Source organism: Tachyglossus aculeatus, chromosome 11 (genome assembly GCF_015852505.1).
Source record: "Tachyglossus aculeatus isolate mTacAcu1 chromosome 11, mTacAcu1.pri, whole genome shotgun sequence".
Classification (NCBI taxonomy): Eukaryota; Metazoa; Chordata; class Mammalia; order Monotremata; family Tachyglossidae; genus Tachyglossus; species Tachyglossus aculeatus.
The window spans coordinates 26,593,936-26,613,045 of record NC_052076.1 but is presented as its reverse complement, the minus strand read 5'-3'; the positions used below and the strand labels follow the sequence as shown (position 1 = coordinate 26,613,045).

The 19,110-nt window shown below is 51.1% G+C and overlaps 1 protein-coding gene across 2 annotated transcripts; it reads left to right on the top strand.

Annotated features, from left to right (window-relative positions):
* The first annotated feature begins 709 nt into the window (after positions 1 to 709).
* Positions 710 to 18,696, top strand: PDK2 (pyruvate dehydrogenase kinase 2). Of its 2 annotated transcripts, XM_038753354.1 has the most exons (11): positions 714 to 880; positions 4,124 to 4,265; positions 13,472 to 13,543; positions 13,645 to 13,829; positions 14,109 to 14,198; positions 14,748 to 14,825; positions 15,626 to 15,702; positions 15,835 to 15,933; positions 16,115 to 16,222; positions 16,519 to 16,632; positions 17,876 to 18,696. In XM_038753354.1, the coding sequence occupies exons 1-11, from the start codon at positions 763 to 765 to the stop codon at positions 18,014 to 18,016; spliced, it is 1,224 nt and encodes a 407-aa protein (XP_038609282.1). In that variant the 5' UTR covers positions 714 to 762; the 3' UTR covers positions 18,017 to 18,696. The 2 variants fall into 2 exon arrangements, with proteins under 2 accessions (XP_038609283.1, XP_038609282.1); XM_038753355.1 differs by lacking the exon at positions 17,876 to 18,696 and having other exon boundaries at positions 710 to 880; positions 16,489 to 16,578.
* The last annotated feature ends 414 nt before the right edge of the window (positions 18,697 to 19,110 follow it).

Sequence of the window (19,110 nt, the reverse complement as noted above, 5' to 3'; positions counted from 1 at the left end):
AATATATAGTGTAATACATATAAATAATACAATATACGATATTATTGTGATATATAATACATTACATAATATATACAATGTAATGTGATAAATAATAATGATAATGACGATGATGATAACATACATAAAACAATATATATTGTGAACATGCATTATATGCAATATATTATAGTACAATATATAATTATGGTGTTAATAATAATGATAATGATGACCATATACATAATATCAATCAATCAATCGTATTTATTGAGCGCTTACTGTGTGCAGAGCACTGTACTAAGCGCTTGGGAAGTACAAGTCGGCAACATAATATTATGACAATATTATTGTAAAATATATATTGCAATATGTAATTATAATATAAGTAATAATAATAATGATAATGACAATGATAATAATGAGGAGGAGGAGAGGAAGGTGGTCTAGGGAGCACCGTATCGGATGGGGTTAAAAGGGCGGGAGCTCAGAAAAGCCACGTGCAAGAGCGGCCTTTGATTGGCTAGCGAGAAGTTGTTTGTGAGAGGCGATTGGCTGCGGTCGGACGGAGCGGGGCGGCGATTGGCTGAGAGGGAAGGGTGGCTCGGGACGGACAGGGCGAGCGGAGTCGGCTGGACCGGCGGACGGCGATTGGCTGCGGTCGGACGGAGCGGGGCGGCGATTGGCTGAGAGGGAAGGGTGGCTCGGGACGGACAGGGCGAGCGGAGTCGGCTGGACCGGCGGACGGGCCGAGCCTCCATCGAGGCCGCCGCCGTCGTCGTCATGCGCTGGGTCCGGGCGTTATGGAAGAACGCCACCCTGGCCGGGGCGCCCACCTACATCGAGCATTTTAGCAAGTTCTCTCCGTCCCCACTGTCCATGAAGCAGTTCCTGGACTTCGGTACTGGGCTTTGGGAAGGAGGGTCCGGGAGAGCCGGGAAGGGAGGGGTTAATGCGGAGGGGCCCAAAGAGGGGCCGGGTAGGGGGCCAAAGGCTGGGCATCGGATCTAGAAGGGCTATTGGGTGGGTCCGGTTAGGGAAGGGTTAATAGGGAGGGGACACACACATATGTAGGAGGTGGTGGGGAGTGGGGGGGTGTAGATATCAGGGGGGGCAGCATAGCACATTATGGGGAGGGAGGGGGTGAAAGAGGGAGGAGACAATTGGAGACAAACTTTGAGAAGGAAGGGGTTAATGGGTGTGCCACCCCGGGAGGGGCACGGGCCAGAAATGGGACTTGGGAAAGGAAGGGTTAATGAGAATTTGGGGAGACAAGAGGGGGCGGGGGAGGGCAGGTCTCAGCGGGTGGGGGGATACTGGTTGTATCCATCCCAGCGCTTCGGACAGTGACTGGCACATAGTAAGCGCTTCACAAATAGCATCGTTAGTGGGGTTGGAGAGCAGGGACGAGAAGGGGAGGGGGGAATTATTCACTAAGGGAGGAGGGGGAGACGATTGGGATGGGAGGGAGATAATAATGGTGATGATGGTATTTGTTAAGCGCTTACTGTGTGCCAATCACTGTCCTAAGCGCTGGGGTAGATACGAGGTATAATCAGGTTGGCCCACGTAGGGCTCACAGTCTTAATCCCCATTTTACAGATGAGGTAACTGAAGCACAGAGAAGTGAAGTGACTTGCCCAGGTGTGGGGGAGGAGAGGTGCCAGTCCTGCCCCTTTCCCTCCTTAATCCTTCCCTAAACCGCTCCTAGGGAGCAAGGACACCTGAAGATCAAATCTCCCCCCTTCACAGGCACTGACTCCCAGACTTCCCTTTTGCAGCCTGGCAGACCTCCCTGCGGGGCGGAGAGAGCCAGAGGAAGACCTTAAAGGAGCCTTGTACCCCTGTGCCCTCGGCCCCCATGCCCGCGGATCACCCAGCCCCAGCAGGGTCCTGCTTCGGGCTGGCCTACGTGGCACCAGGCACTGGGCATGAAAGTGGCATTGTGCAGGCTTGTTGTCGGGAGTCCGCACCTGTTGGGTCCGCTCAGCGTCCCAACACCCACCTCCCCGGCAGGGCTCAGCAGCTGGTGAGCCTGGCACGGTGCCACCCCCGGGGCCTTTGTAGCTCTGCTATCTCTCCTGACTCAGGAAGGCCCCAGGAGGGGGAGGTGAAAGCAGGGTAGGGTAGGGGTCTTCTCTCCAGGAGCTTCTAGGACCCTGGGCCTTGGACTTCTTGAGCTCACCTCCTCCAGGAGGCCTTCCCAGACTGAGCCCCCTCCTTCCTCTCCCCCTCCTCTCCCTCCCCATCCCCCGCCTTACCTCCTTCCTTCCCCTCCCTTCCCCTCCCCACAGCACCTGTATATATGTTTGTACGTATTTATTACTCTATTTATTCTATTTGTACATATTCTATTTATTTTATTTTTTTTGTTATTATGTTTTGTTCTCTGTCTGCCCCTTCTAGACTGTGAGCCCGCTGTTGGGTAGGAACCGTCTCTATATGTTGCCAACTTGTACTTCCCAAGCGCCTAGTACAGTGCTCTGCACACAGTAAGCGCTCAATAAATACGATTGAATGAATGAATGAATGAATTCATCCGGGCAAGGCTACATCTAAACCGTTATGCTGAAATCGGGGCAAATCACTTCACTTCTCTGGGCCTCAGTGACTTCATCTGTAAAATGGGGAGTAAGACTGTGAGCCCCATGGGGGACATGGACTGTGTCCAACCTGATTAGCCTGTGTCTACCTCAGTGCTTAGTAAAAGGTCTGGCACATAGTAAGGGCTTAAGAAATGACATTAAATTAAAAAAAGAAAATCTCCCTCCACTAAAGTCCAGTCCGAGCTGGGCACCATGGGCGAGTTACCTGCTGGGGGTGGGGAGAGCTGAGCCTCTGAACTTCCTGGAAGCTGGACTCTTCTCGGCAGTGGCATCTGTGCCAGGCCATGCCTGCCCTGCCATATGGAGCAGAGGATGGGCACAGTTGGCCTGCGATGATCAGACAGCACGTCTCCAGATCCCACAGATTGAGGGATTTGGGAACCGGGCAGCTTCCTGTCCAGCATTACTGCTTCCTTCTCCTCCATCACCTCCTCTCCATCTGTCTCTGCCTCTACCCTCGGGGCTGGGCCAGGACCTGGCTCTGAGCTCAAGGAAGATAATACCATGAATAATAATAGCCATAATAATAAAATTAATAATAGCTCTTGTTAGGTGCTTATTGTGTATCAAGCTTTTTCTAAGCACTGGGGTATATTCAAGATAATCAGATGGGCCGGGTACCCTCCACGGGGCTTCCCTGGCATGGAGCAACAACATGCTTAGAGATCCTAGCTTCTTGCAAGGTGGCTTAGTGGATAGAGCCCAGGCCTGGGAGTCAGAAGAACCTGGGTTCTAATCCTGCCTCTGCTTTTTCTCAGCTGGGTAACCTTAGGAAAGTCACTTCATTTCCCTGTGCCCCAATTTCCTCTTCTGTATAATGGTAATTAAGACTGTGAGCCCCACGTGGGCCATGGACTATGTCCGATCTGATTACCTTGTATCTACCCCTGCACTTAGGACAGTGCCTGACACATAGTAATCGCTTAACAAATTCCACTACTATTATTAATATTATTATTATCCCTATTATTACTGGGCCAAGGGTCTCCACCAGACCCCACCCTTCCAGCCAACAGTGAGAAAAAGAAATAATAATGATGGTATTTAAGGACTTTTTAAAATGGCATTTATTAAGCACTTACTATGTTCAAAGCACTGTTCTAAGCGCTGGGGAGGTTATAAGGTGATCAGGTTGTCCCACGGAGGGCTCACAGTCTTAATCCCCATTTTCCAGATGAGGTAACTGAGGCACAGAGAAGTTAAGTGACTTTCCCAAAGTCACACAGCTGACAATTGGTGAAGCTGGGATTTGAACCCATGATCTATGACTCCAAGCCTGGGCTCTTTCCACTGAGCCACGCTGCTTCTCATAGCACTTACTATGTGCCAGGCACTGTATTAAGCCATGGGAACTGTACTAAGTGCTGGATGATTTGTGATCCCCGTTCATCTGGTCCGGATTGCTGTTCTCTGTAGGGAAATTGACTAGTAGGGGAGAGGCTGCCCCAGGTGCGTCGGTAGAGATGGGACGGGACTTTGGGGAGGTGTCCTGGGCTGATGGCGGTCTCCCTTCCACCCCCTGTCCCTCCCTCTCCCAGGCTCCAGCAATGCCTGCGAGAAAACATCCTTCACCTTCCTGCGCCAGGAGCTCCCTGTACGCCTCGCCAACATCATGAAGGAGATTAACCTGCTGCCGGATCGGGTGCTGGGGACGCCCTCCGTGCAGCTGGTGCAGAGCTGGTCAGTGCCCCCTTGGCCAAGCCCACCTCCTCAGCCCCGCCACCGAGCCACGCCACCTCAACCTCTTTCCACCGAGCCACGCTGCTTCTCAATAATAATGATTATCCCACATGGGGCTCACTGTCTTAATCCCCATTTTACAGATGAGGTAACTGAGGCACAGAGAAGTTAAGTGACTTGCCCAAAGTCATACAGCTGACAGGTGGCAGAGGTGGGATTAGAACCCATGACCTCTGACTCCCAAGCCCATGCTCTTTCCACTAAGCCATGCTGCTTCCCCAGCGCTTAGTACAGTGTCAGGCACATAGTAAGAGCTTAACAAATACCACAATCATCATCATCATCATCAGTCGTATTTATTGAGCGCTTACTGTGTGCAGAGCATTGTACTAAGTGCTTGGGAAGTACAAGTTGGCAACATAAGAGACAGTCCCTACCCAACAGTGGGCTCACAGTCTAAAAGGGGGAGACAGAGAACAAAACCAAACATACTAACAAAATAAAATAAATAGAATAGATATGTACAAGTAAAATAAATAAATTATTCCTAAGTGCTTGGGAGAGTACAATATAGCACTATAGCAGACATGTTCTCTGCCCACAGTGAGCTCACAGTCTAGAGGGGAAGAGACAAGAAATTAATAGAAATAAATAAATGACAGCTATGGACAACAAGTGTTGTGGGGCTGGGAGCTGGGGATGAATAAAGGGAGCAAGTCAAGGTGACACAGAAGGGAGAGGGAGAAGAGGAAAGGAGAGCTTAGGGAAGACCTCTTGGAGGAGATGGGCCTTCAATAAGGCTTTGAAGGTGGGGAGAGTTGTCCATCTGATACAAGGAGGGAGGGCGTTTCAGGGCAGAAGCAGGACGTGGATGAGAGGTTGGCGATGAGATGGACGAGATCGAGGTGCAGTGAGAAGGCTGGCAGTAGAGGAGCAAAGTGTGTGGGCTGAGTTGTAGTAGGAGAGTAAGAACTTAGAGCAGTGTTTGTTACATTGTAAGCACTTAACAAGTACCGTAAAACAAACAAAAAAAAACCAGGCTAAATAAGAACAAAATGATGATGGCTATGCTAAGTGCTTAGAGCAATGCCTGGCACAAAGTAAGCGCTTAGCAAATGCCATTATTATTATTATCCCGGCTCCGCCACTTGTCAGCTGTGTGACTTTGGGCAAGTCACTTCACTTCTCCATGCCTGTTACCTCATCTGTAAAATGGGGATTAAGACTGTGAACCCCATGTTGGATAACCTGATCACCTTGTATCTACTCCAGTGCTTAGAACAGTGCTTGGCACATAGTAAGCACTTAACAAATACCATTATTATTATTGTAATGCGTTTTCTATGTGTTAAGCACTGTGCTGGGCACTGGGACAGATGCAACATAATAATCGTATTGAGCGCTTACTGTGTGCAGAGCACTGTACTAAGCGCTTGGGAAGTACAAGATGGCAACATATAATAATCGGACACAATCCCTGTCTCACTCACCAGTGAGCCTTCACTAATTCTGGGACCCAGCCATGAGCATCTAGACAAGAGGGTGTGCAAATAATAATGATAATAATAATAATAGCATTTGTTAAGCACTTACTATGAGCCAAGCCCTGTCCTAAGCACTGGGGTGGATACAAGCAAGTCGGGTTGGACACAGTCTCTGTCCCACATAGGGCTCACAATCTTAATCCCCATTTTACAGATGAGGTAACTGAGGCACAGAGGAATGAAGGGACTTACCCAAGGTCGCACAGCAGACAAGGTGACAGAGCCGGAATCAGAACCCAGGTCCTTCTGAGTCCCAGGCCCGTGCTCCGTCCACTAGGCCACAGTGCCTCTCAGCTCCAAATCAGATTTCCCTCTGGACCAGGGATGAAGGGGAGATGGGAGGTGGGGTATGAGGGCATCTGGAGATGGTGGCATTGGGTGTACTTGATCACACCATCCATCCCAGCAGCAGTCAATCAACCAATCAATTATATTACTGGCAGTGGAACCACAGATCTCCCAGCACAGGGACGGAGCAGGGCAGGACCCAGCGACAGCCCTGGAAGCTTTACATAATCCTGGCTTCACTCTGTCCATCCCTCTGCCTCCAGGCCAGGACCACCCCCAACCAGATTGGTCACTGTTATCTGGGGCCTCTCTTGGGCACCAGTTCTTGATCTCTCCACTCTTCCACAATATTGTACTCTCCCAAGCACTTAGTACAGTGCTCTGCACACAATAAGCGCTCAATAAATACTTTTGATTGATTGATTACAGATAGTTGGAGAAGAAGGAAGAGCCAGGAGAGAACAAATAGTAGCCAGAGGTGTAGCCATCTGTACAAATATGTCAGGATCGCAATAGCTGAATGAATGTTGATTATATCCATGAAAATACCTGAGTGCCTAATTACAGAGGATAGGAATACATTCTCCATTTAGGTCCATTACCCAACTTCTTTGAGGGCTAATTTCTCTTAGTGCTTAGCTAATTAGTAGTAGTAATAGCATTTAAGGTCTTATTGTATGCAGAGCACTGTTCTGAGCACTGTTCTAAGTACTAAGATGGGATTTAAACACAGTTCCTCTTACTCATGGGGCTCATAATCTGAGCCCTGTTGCCCGAGTTTCTTTAGGGTGACTGATTTCAACCATGAGGGACCCATGGTCATTTTCCCACTGCCTGCCTTGTGGATAGGGCTAGCTGATAATAATAGTAACAGTGACAGTATTTGCCAAGCACTGACCCTTTACCAAGAACTAAGCTGAGGGATGAAGCAGATGGGAGATCACCAGGTGGACCACACTCCTCCCCCAACACAGGACTCAACATCTAAGAGGGAGAGCTGCGAAAATAATAATAATAATGGCATTCATTCATTCAATCGTATTTACTGAGCACTTACTGCATGCAGAGCACTGTACTAAGTGCTTAGAGCGCTTACTATGTACAAAGCACTGTTCTAAGCACTGGGGAGGTTACAAAGTGATCAGGTTGTCCCACATGAGGCTCACAGTCTTAATCCCCATTTTACAGATGAGGTAACTGAGGCACAGAGAAATTAAGTAACTTGCCCAAAGTCACACAGCTGACAATTGATGGAGCCGGGATTTTAACCCGTGACCTCTGACTCCAAAGCCTGTGCTCTTTCCTCTGAGCCACACTGCTTCTATGCGATCTTATGCCTATTTGAAAGGTGGGGAAACTTAGGCCCAGAGTGGTTAAGTGACTTGCCCAAGGTCACACAGCAGGCCAGGGGTAGAGCTCTCTCTACTCCTTGCCCCAGCTCCTCCCGCTAGGCCGTTCATTCATTCATTCAGTCGTAGTTATTGAGTGCTTACTGTGTGCAGAGAACTGTACTAAGCACATGGAAAAGTACAATACAACAATAAACAGTGATAATCCCTACCCACAATGAGCTCACAGTCGGCAGGGGGGCGGCGGGGCAGGGAGACAGACATCAATACAAATAAACAGATATCAGTACAATAATTAAAATTATAGATATATACATATTGCCATGGATAGCAGATTTTTGGGCCTGGCCTGAGAAGTTTTATATTTGTTTTGTTTTTTATGGTATTTTTTAAGCATTTATTATGTGTCAAGAACTGTTCTAAGCACTGGGGTAGATACAAGTTCATTCATTCATTCAATCATATTTATTGAGCACTTACTGTGTGCAAAGCACTGTACTAAGCGCTCGGGAGAGTACAATGCAACAGTAAACCCACACATTCCGTCCTACAACGAGCTGACAGTCTAGAGAGGATCTATCGCAATGCCCAGCCTAGGGCTTTACGGGCTTCACCCCTTGTACACTGGGTTCGTTAATAATAATGATAATAATGATGCTATTTGTTAAGCACTTAGCAGATTGAACTGTCCCTGTCCCAAATGGAGCTCACAGTCTAAATTGGAAAGAGGAGGATTTAATCCCCATTTTGCAGATGAATAATAATAATTATGGTATTTGTTAAGTGCTTACTAAGCGCTGGTGTAGATACGAGGTAACCAGGTTGTCCCATGTGGGGCTCACAATCTTAATCCCCATTTTACAGATGACGTAACTGAAGCACAGAGAAGTTAAGTGACTTGCCCAGAGTCACAAAGCAGACAAGTGATGGGGCTGGGATTAGAACCCAAGTCCTCTGACTTCTAAGCCTGTGTTCTTGCCACTAGGCCATGCTGTGTCTGGCCATGGCCATGCTGAGGCCATATGCCTCAGATGAAGTAATTGAGGCACAGAGGATGTAAAGTGACATGCCTAACGTCACACAGCACACAGTTGGTGCAGGCGTGATGAGACGGGTCAACAACCCACAGTGCTTTTTACAGATGAAAAGGTTAGAGGTTGATCCTTCAAACCAGGTGCATTTGGGCCCCCGAGGCTTATGGTGGTTAGAGCATAAGCTTGGGAATCCGAAGGACCTAGGTTCTCATCCTGGCACTGCCACTTGTCTGTTGTGTGACCCTGGGCAAGTCACTTCACTTATTTGTGCCTCAGTCCCCTCATCTGTAATATGGGAATTAAGACTGAATCCCATGTGGGACAGGGACTGTGTCCAATCTGATTAACTTGTATCTACCCCAGCTGTTAGAGCAGTGCCTGGCACCAAGTAAGTGTTCAACCACAACACCATAAACAAACAAAACTACCTGAGGTGGAGGCTTTGGAAACTTCTCTTCCAGAGCTCAGTTGTTTCCGCATGTCTGCCCTCTGGGAAGACCAGGAAGGCAGCATGATTTGGTGGAAAAGCATTGTCCATAAGCAATTATAAAAGGGCCACAGAGCCACGGTGCTGGCCACCCTTGTGAGAAGCATCATGGCCTAGTGGATAGAGCGGCCTGGGACTCCGGAGGTCCTGGATTCTCATCCTCGCTCCACCTTGCCCTTTGGCAAGTGACCTTGGGCAAGTCACTTCAATTCTCTGGGCCTCAGTTAACTCCTCTGGAAAATGGGGATTAAAAGTGTGAGCCCCATGTGGGCCAGGGGCTAGGTCCAACTTGATTATCTTTTATTTCCCCAGATGTTTAACAAATATGATTGTAAAAACAAAAACCTTCTCTAAGGCTATGAGTACAGGGGAATGGACAAGTTGACTTCTCAAGGGCACTTCCTGCCTCAGGAGTCCAGGTTATATATTTACCTCCCCATGTGTCCAATCTTTAGCCAATGACCCAACTTTATGGGTTCTTCCCTGCCTCCCTCACTAGAATCTACGGTCAATGAACAGGTCCTAGACCCTGGTGTCCAGTCCACAGTTCTACGGCGTGTGGACTTATGTAAGTGAATGACCACAAGGGTCACTGCTTACCAGTTGATTTGTTGGCCAGCCAGATGGTGAGGAGAAAGAAGGAGATCTGATCTTCCAAGTCCTCCACTCAACCAATCAATTAATGGAATTACTGTGAACTTAAAATGCATAAGCACTGTACTAAGCACTTGGGAGAATACAATAGAACAGAGTTAGCAAACACATTCCCTACCCACAATTAACATACAATCTAGAGGGGGAGACAAACATAAATAATTTATTGATATTCATTCAATTGTATTTATTGAGCACTTACTGTATGCAGAGCACTGTACTGAGCACTTGGGAGAATACAATACAACAATAAACAGACATATTCCCTGCCCATAATGAGTTTACAATCTGGGAGGGCTATGTAATAATAATTATGGTATTTGTTAAGCGCTTACTATGTGCCAAGCACTGTTCTAAGCACTAAGGTAGATACAAGGTTATCAGGTTGTCCCACGTGGGTCTCACAGTCCTAATGCCCGTTTTACAGATGAGGTCACTGAGGGCACAGAGAAGTTAAGTGACTTGCCCAAAGTCACATAGCTGACAAGTGGCAGAGCTGGGATTAGAACTCATGACTTCTGACTCCCAAGACCATTCTCTTTCCACTAAGCCACACTGCTCCTCTGTGCACGTAAGTGCTCAGGGGTTGAGGGCGGGGTAAATATCAAATGTGTGGCTCAGTGGGAAGAGCATAGGCTTTGGAATCAGAGGTCATGGGTTTGAATTCCGGCTCTGCCAATTGTCAGCTGTGTGACTTTGGGCAAGTCACTTAACTTCTCTGTGCCGCAGTTAACCTCATCTGTAAAATAGGGATTAAGACTGTGAGCCCCACGTGGGACAACCTGATCACCTTGTAACCTCCCCAGTGCTTAGAACAGTGCTTTGCACATAGTAAGCGCTTAATAAATGCTATCATTATCATCATTATTATTATTATTAAATGTCCCAAGTTCACAGAGCCAAGTGCAATAGAAGATGTAGAAGGGAGAGGGAGCTAGCTGCCCTACCACCAGACAGCTTTGGCTGTGTGACCCCACAGTAACCACTTACCCTCTCTGGTGATGTTCCACCAGCTGTGTCTTGTGGTAGTGGGTAGTGGCTTAATAGGATGGGCAAGAATATGGGTTTAAGTGCCATAGGGCTTTGTGTGTACTTTTAAGAGCTTAGGTGGCATGGATGTGCTGAGGAGGCAGTAATGGGAGGTTTAAGGTGGGGGGATGGGAAATTAATGAGGGAAGGCCAACTGGTGGAGGTGAAATTTCAAAAAGTAGGAAAGAGCCGTGATCTGGCAGATGTAAAGTGGGAGGAAGTTGCCAGGTATAGGGAGAGCACAGGCAAGAGAGTGGTGGTGGGAGAGACAAGAATGAGGCACAGTGAGTAGGTTAGCTAGAGCAGAGCAAAGAGTCTGAGCTGGAGTGTAGTGGGAAGAGAATGAGGAGAGTGCTGATGGAGTGCTTTTTAAAGTTAGCCTTCCTAGAATCCCCTTCCACTTGATCAGCTGCCAAAGAGAGGGGAAGCAGTATTTTTTTTATGATATTTAAGCGCTGACTATATTCTAATGCTGGGGTAGATACAAGTTTATCAGGTTGGACACAGTCCCTTTCCCACGTGAGGCTCACAGTCTAAACTAGAGGGAGGATTAAATCCCCATGTTACAAAAGAGGTAACTGAGGCCCAGAGAAGTTAAGTGACTTGTCCAATGTCACACAGCAGACAGTGGCAGAGCTAGGATCAGAAACCAGGTCTTCTGATTCCCAGACCTGTGCTCTCTCCACTAGGCAGCATGGTTCAATTTAAAAAAGCACAGGCTTGGGAGTCAGAGGATGTGGGTTCTAATCCTGACTCTGCCACTTGCCTGCTCTGTGACCTTGGGCAAGCTGCTTAACTTCTCTGTGCCTCAGTTACCTCATCTTTAAAATGGGGATAAAGACTGTGAGCCCCACGTGGGACAACCTGATTACCATGTATCTACCCCAGTGCTTTGAACAGTGCTTGGCACAAAGTAAGCGCTTAACAAATACCATTATTATTATTATTATTATTATTATTATTATTATTATTATTATTATTATGCCACGCTGTTTCTTTGTGTAGTTCTTTTCAAGCCAACCCAGCAGGCAGTTCCTCCTCCCCAGGACAAGTGAAACACCTTGATCTCTGGAGTTGTGGCCCCCCAACCTAGAAGGGACAGGTGGTTTACATCGATTGCCCTAATAGGCTGACTGTGCCCAGTGAGTGATGAGCAACGAGCTGTTTGATTGGCCCCATAATAATAGTTATGGTATTTGTTAAGCGCTTACTATGTGCCAAGCACTCTTCTAAGTGCTGGAGTAGATACAAGGCAATCAGGTTGGATACAGTCCCTGTCCTCCCACATGGAGCTCACAGTCTTCACCCCCGTTTTATAGATGAGGGAACTGAGGAACAGAGAAGAAAAATGACTTGCCCGAGATCACACAGCAGACAAGTGGCAGAGCCGGGTTGCCATGGCCCACACCAGCCTGTGCAGACGTAGCTCAGTGGAAAGAGCATGGGCTTTGGATTCAGTGGTCATGGGTTCAAGTCCTGGCTCCGCCACTTGTCAGCTGTGTGACTTTGAGCCAGTCACTTAACTTCTCTGGGCCTCAGGTACCTCATCTGTAAAATGGGGATTGACTGTGAGCCCTCCGTAGGACAACCTGATCACTCTGTAGCCTCCCCAGAGCTTAGAACAGTGCTTTGCACATAGTAAGTGTTTAATAAATGTTATTATTAGTATTATTAGTATTATTAGTATTATTAGTATTTATTGGGGACTGCATAACCTGGATCTGCCTAGGGCCAGGGCAGAGACCTCCTGCCCACACAGGACGGGGAACCCCGGAAAGGGATTGCCTTTTTGGTGTACACCCTAGCCACTATCCTCTAGACTGTGAGGTCGTTGTGAGCAAGGAATGTGTCAGTTTGTACTCTCCCAAGTGCTTAGTACAGTGCTCTGCACCCAGTGAGCACTCAGTAAATACGATCACATGAATGAATATCCCAAGCAGGATTACATCCATCCTGGGAGGACAGAGCTGAGTGAGGAGCACGGAAGTCACTGGCCCTATAAGAGCCAGGGGGCCAACTGGCTGGCACCCGGGAGCTCCAGGAACTTTGCTCCGCTTCAGTGCCCACGTGATGGGCATAATCCTTGCTAACCCGGCCTGGAGCCAAGGAGCTTGGGAAGTCCAGCCTGCAGTCTCTGAGGGCTTGGGGCCAAGCTGGAGCGATTCTGCGCCCATCCTCCTCAGCGTCCCCCAGTTCCAGATGGAGAGAGCTCTGATCCAGCCGTCCCTGGGTGACCCCCTGGCTGACCCGCACTGGCCCATCCTTGGGTCTGGTGTTGAGGAGAGGGTGCCAGGGAGGCTCGCCGACCCACCACCCCACCCCGTGACAGAGCTCTGTCAGTCACCTCCCCACTCAACCGTGCCAGGGCAGGGGGTAGAGCCTCGATTTCATCCAAAACCAGCCCCTCCCTGAGCCCCAGCTAATCCAGCTGTTGGCGGCTGTTTACTGCCCACCCCCCTCCCAGTGCCCTGCCAAGGTTGATTGTTGATCGAAGTAGAGGAGAGGGGTGGCGTGCTGGTGGGGGCAGGAAAGGGGTGAGGCCACAGAGCCTCTATCTGATTTGGCTGCGGAGCCAAGGGACGGGGAGGGAGCTGGCTTCTCGCGTTAGCTCAGACTGGTAGGGGTGTGAACTCAGGCAGAGGGTGTCCCCTGGGCACTGGAGGCCAATAATGGGCATCCTTTGGCTACCTAGGAGCGCCCCAACTTATTCCCCCAGCTGCCCCAAGTCTGGCTCCATGCCCCCTAGCCCCTGGGGGTCCTGCCGTGGGCCCCTGGAGCAGGAGACTGGGAGGGACAAAGTCAACCCGAGCTGTCCCTACAGGTATGTTCAGAGCCTGCTGGACATCATGGAGTTCTTGGACAAAGACCCCGAGGAGCACCGCACTCTCAGCCAGTGAGTAGGGCAGGCATTAGGAGTCAGAGGGTCCCCGCTGAGCCTGGGGGGAGCCCAGACCCCCATTAATGTCTATTAATGTTGCCCTCCCCATCCCCCAGGTTCACAGATGCCCTGGTGACCATCCGCAACCGGCACAATGACGTGGTGCCCACCATGGCCCAGGGTGTCCTGGAGTACAAGGAGGCCTACGGGGATGACCCTGTCTCCAACCAAAACATCCAGTACTTCCTGGACCGCTTCTACCTGAGTCGTATATCCATCCGCATGCTCATCAACCAGCACAGTGAGCCCCCTCCCACTGCCCCCGACCCCCCACAAGGAGCGGGGCCGAGGAGCAGGATGGGCAGGGTGGGAATGGACCATGGGAGGAGGAGGGTGGGTGAAAGATGGCGGGGTCTAGGGGCTCAGGAGCAGGCCAGGGAGCCAGGTTGGGGGAGAGGGGGCATTGGTGGGGTTGGGGATGAACCTGGGGGGCAGGGACTGGGTGGAAACGGGATGGGGGTGGGTCAGGGGTCGGAGTCAGGAGCTGGCCAGACTCCACCTGCACCCCTATCCCCGACAGCCCTGATCTTTGATGGCAGCACCAATCCTGCCCATCCCAAACACATTGGCAGCATTGACCCAAACTGCGACGTCTCTGAGGTGGTGAAAGGTGGGTGGGAGTTGGGTGGGAAAGGACAGGTGGAGTGGAGGGTGGGGGGTGGAGTTGGGGGGACAGGGGTGAGGCCTCAGAGCCTTCATTCTGATTGGCTGCTAAACCAAGGGGTCCAACAGAAAGGGCTCAGACTGGTCTCATCCTCAGTGCACCCCCCCCCCCCCCCCGCAATTTGTACCTCCTGGGGTCCTCCAGATGAGCCTCAAGCCTGAAAGCTGAAACAGTGGGCCCAGCTAGATGCCACCCTGAGGAGTGTGCGCCCCTGATCCGGTCTGCTCTGGGAGGCCACGGGTTCAGCCTTGGCTCCCAGCAGACCCCACCTTGCCCGTGTAGCAGAGGTAGGCCTAGTGCTGGCCTGGCATCCCTTTGTGAGCACCCCCTTTCCACCCCCTCCCTGTGCAGGTGCACCCTCTGTGGCAAACGGGTCATATGTAAGTCCACCCTTCACCCTGGCAGTGCCCCTGGTTTGGGCCCTGGTGACCCAGGCACCCAGGGGAGACTGTATGTCCCTGCCTCTGTCTGTCTGTCTGTCTGTCTGTTCCTCAGATGCCTATGACATGTCTAAGCTCCTGTGTGATAAATACTACATGGCCTCCCCCGAGCTACAGATCCAGGAGGTCAATGGTGAGTTTGGGGACTCTGGGAGATCATCATCATCCTCATCTTTCTTCTTCTTATTATTATTGTATTTGCTAATCGCTTGCTATGTCCCAGGAAGTGTTCTAAGCACTGAGGTAGATAAGAGATAATTGGGTTGGACACAGTCCCTGTCCACATGGGGCCTACGATCTTAATCCCCATTTTACTGGAGGGAATTGAGGCCCAGAGAAGTGAACTGATTTGCCCAAGGTCATAGAACAGACAAGTGGCTGAGCTGGAATTAGAACCCATGACCTTCTGACTCCCAGGCCCATGCTCTATCCGGTAGGCCAAGCTGCTTCTCAACACTCACACATACACACTCTCACTCTCTCTGTCTCTCTCTCTCTCCCTTTATTCATCCCCCTCCCAGCCCCACAGCACTTTCATTCATTCAGTTGTATCTGTTGAGCACTTACTGCATGCAGAGCACTGTACTAAGCGCTTGGGAGAGTACAACAATAAACAGACCCACTCCCTGCCCAAAACGAGCTTACAGTCTAGAGCAGGGAAGACAGACTTTAATAGAAATAAATAAATTACAGCTATGGACATAAGTGCTGCGGGACTGGCAGGGGGGAAGAACAATGGGAGCAAGTCAGGGTGTTGCAGAAGGGAATAGGAGAAGAGGAAAGGAGGGTTTAGTCAGAGAAGGCCACTTGGAGGAGATGGGCCTTCAGTAAGGCTTTGAAGGAGGGGAGAGTCATTGTCTAGGTACATAGATACACTTAGATATCTTAGAAAGCCAGGGCTCTCTAACCCTTGACTTTTCTCTCCCCCTGCAGCCTCCAGCCCCAAGCAGCCCATCCACATGGTGTATGTCCCCTCCCACCTCTATCACATGCTGTTTGAGCTCTTTAAGGTGAGTCCCCTGTAACTGTCTAACGGTGACCAGGACCAGCCCCGACCCAGGTGGGGTGGGGAGGGACAAGGCAGGGGCATGGGGAATCTTGGCTGCCCATGCTGCCCACCCTCCTTTCCCCTCCCGCCACAGAATGCCATGCGGGCAACGGTGGAGATGCATGATTCCAGCCCCACCCTTCCACCCATCAAAGTGATGGTGGCCCTGGGTGAGGAAGACCTGTCCATCAAAGTAGGTGACCCGGGCAGAGAGATCCGTCAATCGGTCAATAGTATTGACTGATTGAGTTGGAGCTGAGGGAGCAAGGGGCCGGGAGGTGGGTCGCCTGTGTTTGGGGGATGGGGGACTGCCAGGAGGAGGCTCCAGAGGAGACTGACTGGCTTCTCCCCCACCCCACCAAATCTTGCATCAGATGAGCGACCGGGGGGGCGGAGTTCCCCTGCGGAAGATTGACCGGCTTTTCAGCTACATGTACTCGACAGCCCCCACACCCCATCCAGGCACCGGCGGGACCCCCCTGGTGAGTCAGGCAATCCCCACGAACCTCCCACCCCTTTCCCATTCCACATCTCCAGATCCCAGGGTCTCTGAGTATCTCTGCATCTCTCTCCGGCTCTTTCCTGTCCCTATTGGTCTCTGTATCTCAGCATCTCCCTTCCCCACATCCCCAACCTTGGGGGGGTCTTGCCCCTCCCCCTTCCCAGATACCCCTCAACACCCTGAAAACCCTCAGGCCCCCTGCCCAGCCTCCCCCAGCCCCTGTCTACCTGTCCGTGTCTTGCCCAGTCCTCCCGTTAACCAGCTGCCCACCCCCAGGCTGGCTTTGGCTATGGCCTCCCCATCTCCCGCCTCTACGCCAAGTACTTTCAAGGGGATCTGCAGCTCTTCTCCATGGAGGGCTTCGGCACAGATGCTGTCATCTACCTGAAGGTGAGTGGGACCCCCGAGGAGCTTGAGGCGGGTGGCGTTACTGGGGCAACCATACTGGATGAACTTGCTGCTGTCTGGCCCCTGGGCTTCCTGGTTGGACTGTGGGGGCAGGTTAATAGTACCGGCATATTGGGACAAGGGCCGGTGCCCTCCAGGTGCCTGTTGGGTACTCCCAGCCCCACCCTTCTGGGGTACCCCACTGTGTGGATATTAGGAGGTGCCCAGAAGATGCCTGCCGGTAGGTTATCAGGAGACCGAAGCTTGCTCCTCTGCCCTCCGCTTGACTTGTCCTGAGTACCCCATCTCTGTCAGTGCCCCGAGGTCCCAGGTGGAGGGAGCAGGTAAGACCCCCAGTGTTAGCAATCAGGAGTGAAGTAGCATAGCCTAATGGATAAAGCCCAGGTCTGGGAGTCTGAAGATCATGGGTTCTAATCCTGGTTCTATCACTTGTGTGCAGTCACTTGTCTGCAATGTGACACTTCACTTCTCTGTGCCTCATTTCCTCATCTGTAAAATGGGGATAGAGACTGCAAGCCCCATGTGAGGCAGGGCCTGGACCCGACCTGATTTACTTGTAACCACCCCAGCACTTAGTACATTGTCTGGCGCATAGTAAGTGCTTAACAAATGCCACAGTTATTATTATTATTATTATTATTATTATTATTAAGTGCTTCCTGCCAGGGAACAGACTGGTGACACTTCCCAGAGACATTTGGGGTCATGCTTGTGGCCCCGTAACTGGTGTAGATATTCATTCATTCATTCATTCAGTTGTATTTATTGAGCACTTACTGTGTGCAAAGCTCTATACTAAGCACTTGGGAGAGTACAGTATAACAACAAACGCACACAAAATAATTATTAATAATAATTATAGTACTTGTTAAGCACTTACTATGTGACAAGCACTGTTCTATGCGCTGGAGTAGATACAAGATAATTGGGTTGGACGCAGTCCCTGTCCCACATAGGGCTCAGAGTCTTAATCCCCATTTTACAGATGAGGTAACTTAGGCACAGAGAAGTGAGGTGACTTGCCTAAGGTCATACAGCAGACATGTGGCAGAGCCGGGACTAGAACCCACATCTCTTAGACTCCCTGACCCGTGCTCTGTCCACTAAGCCATGCTGGAGCAGAGGCTAGGGGCTGTAGCGGGGGGTGGTGGAGGGGAGGCCGGGGGCAGGGACCGGGGGACCTGAAGCCAGACCCCTATTTGTTCCCCTCATGCCACCCCCTCAGGCCCTGTCCACAGACTCAGTGGAGCGACTGCCCGTGTACAACAAGTCCGCCTGGCGCCATTACCAGACAATCCAGGAGGCGGGTGACTGGTGTGTGCCCAGCACAGAGCCCAAGAACACCTCTACGTACCGGGTCAGCTAGACGGGCCGTCCAGTGCCCCCGTCCCAGGTGTCCACTCTCCTGCAGTCTCCATTGCGACTTTGGATTGACCACCCAGGTGACCTGTCCCTGTGGCCATCCCCCGGGGGAGGGAAGGTCTCACCAGAGACCGGTCACCCTGGCAACCAGAATCCATTCCCCTTTGTGGTACCCACGGGTTGTGGTTGGTGGGGGGGATCTTCTGCCTGCTGCCCTCCCCCTCTGTTCATACACTCCTCTCTTGCCTGCCTGGGTCCCATCGGCTGAATTCTCCATTTCTCCCTCACCAGTGCCCCCCCCAACACACACTCATCTTGAGGGGGTTCAGGCTGCTGGGGAAGGAGAAGAAAGAGGGAGTTGAGGGCCTGATTGCCCCTCCCCCTGCAGCCAGGTCAGTATTGGGGTCTCCAGCCCTCCACCCCCAAGAGAAGGGGCTGGAGAGAACCGTGTTGGTGGCCTTTCCCTTGACTCTTACACCAACCCCGGGGTGGCTCCCCTGCCCTCCTGCCCCCCAGCCTGTTTTCTCAGGCCCCTGACACCTCCTTGGTCCCACCCCACACACACGTGTGTTTGGCGTGACTTGCTCTCCTGGCTTCTGTATGTCCAGATCGGGGTCCTGGGCTGTGAGGTCCCAAGGCTGGCAATAAAGAGGTGGAAGAGGCACATATGGTGGCTTGGCTGGACTGGTGTGGTGGTGTTCCCTTTGAAACAATTCCCACCTCTGCCCCGATGGATGTGGTGCTGCCTTCTTCTGGCCAATCCCTGCCTCTACCCCCCACTCTGGTCCCAGCCTCAGAGTTTAGGAATGGGAGCTCAGGTCATCCTGACAGAGGTGGGATGCGGGGCAGTGCCCACACTAAAAAAGTCAGCCGGGGGATCCCTCATTTCCAGATTTTCCCAGCGGGTCACCTCCCCCCCCACCCCCTTGAAGTCAGAGCAGCCCAGAGCAGGGGATAGGAGGAAGGAAAGACCATCCCCCGTTGCCCCCCCCCCCCCAAAAAAACCCAGGACATGATGAGGCCCAGAGTTTCTTGCAGTGGAATTTATTGTTCCCCTCAGGGTGGGGTTGCTGTGCCCACCCGGTCTCGTGGGGAGAA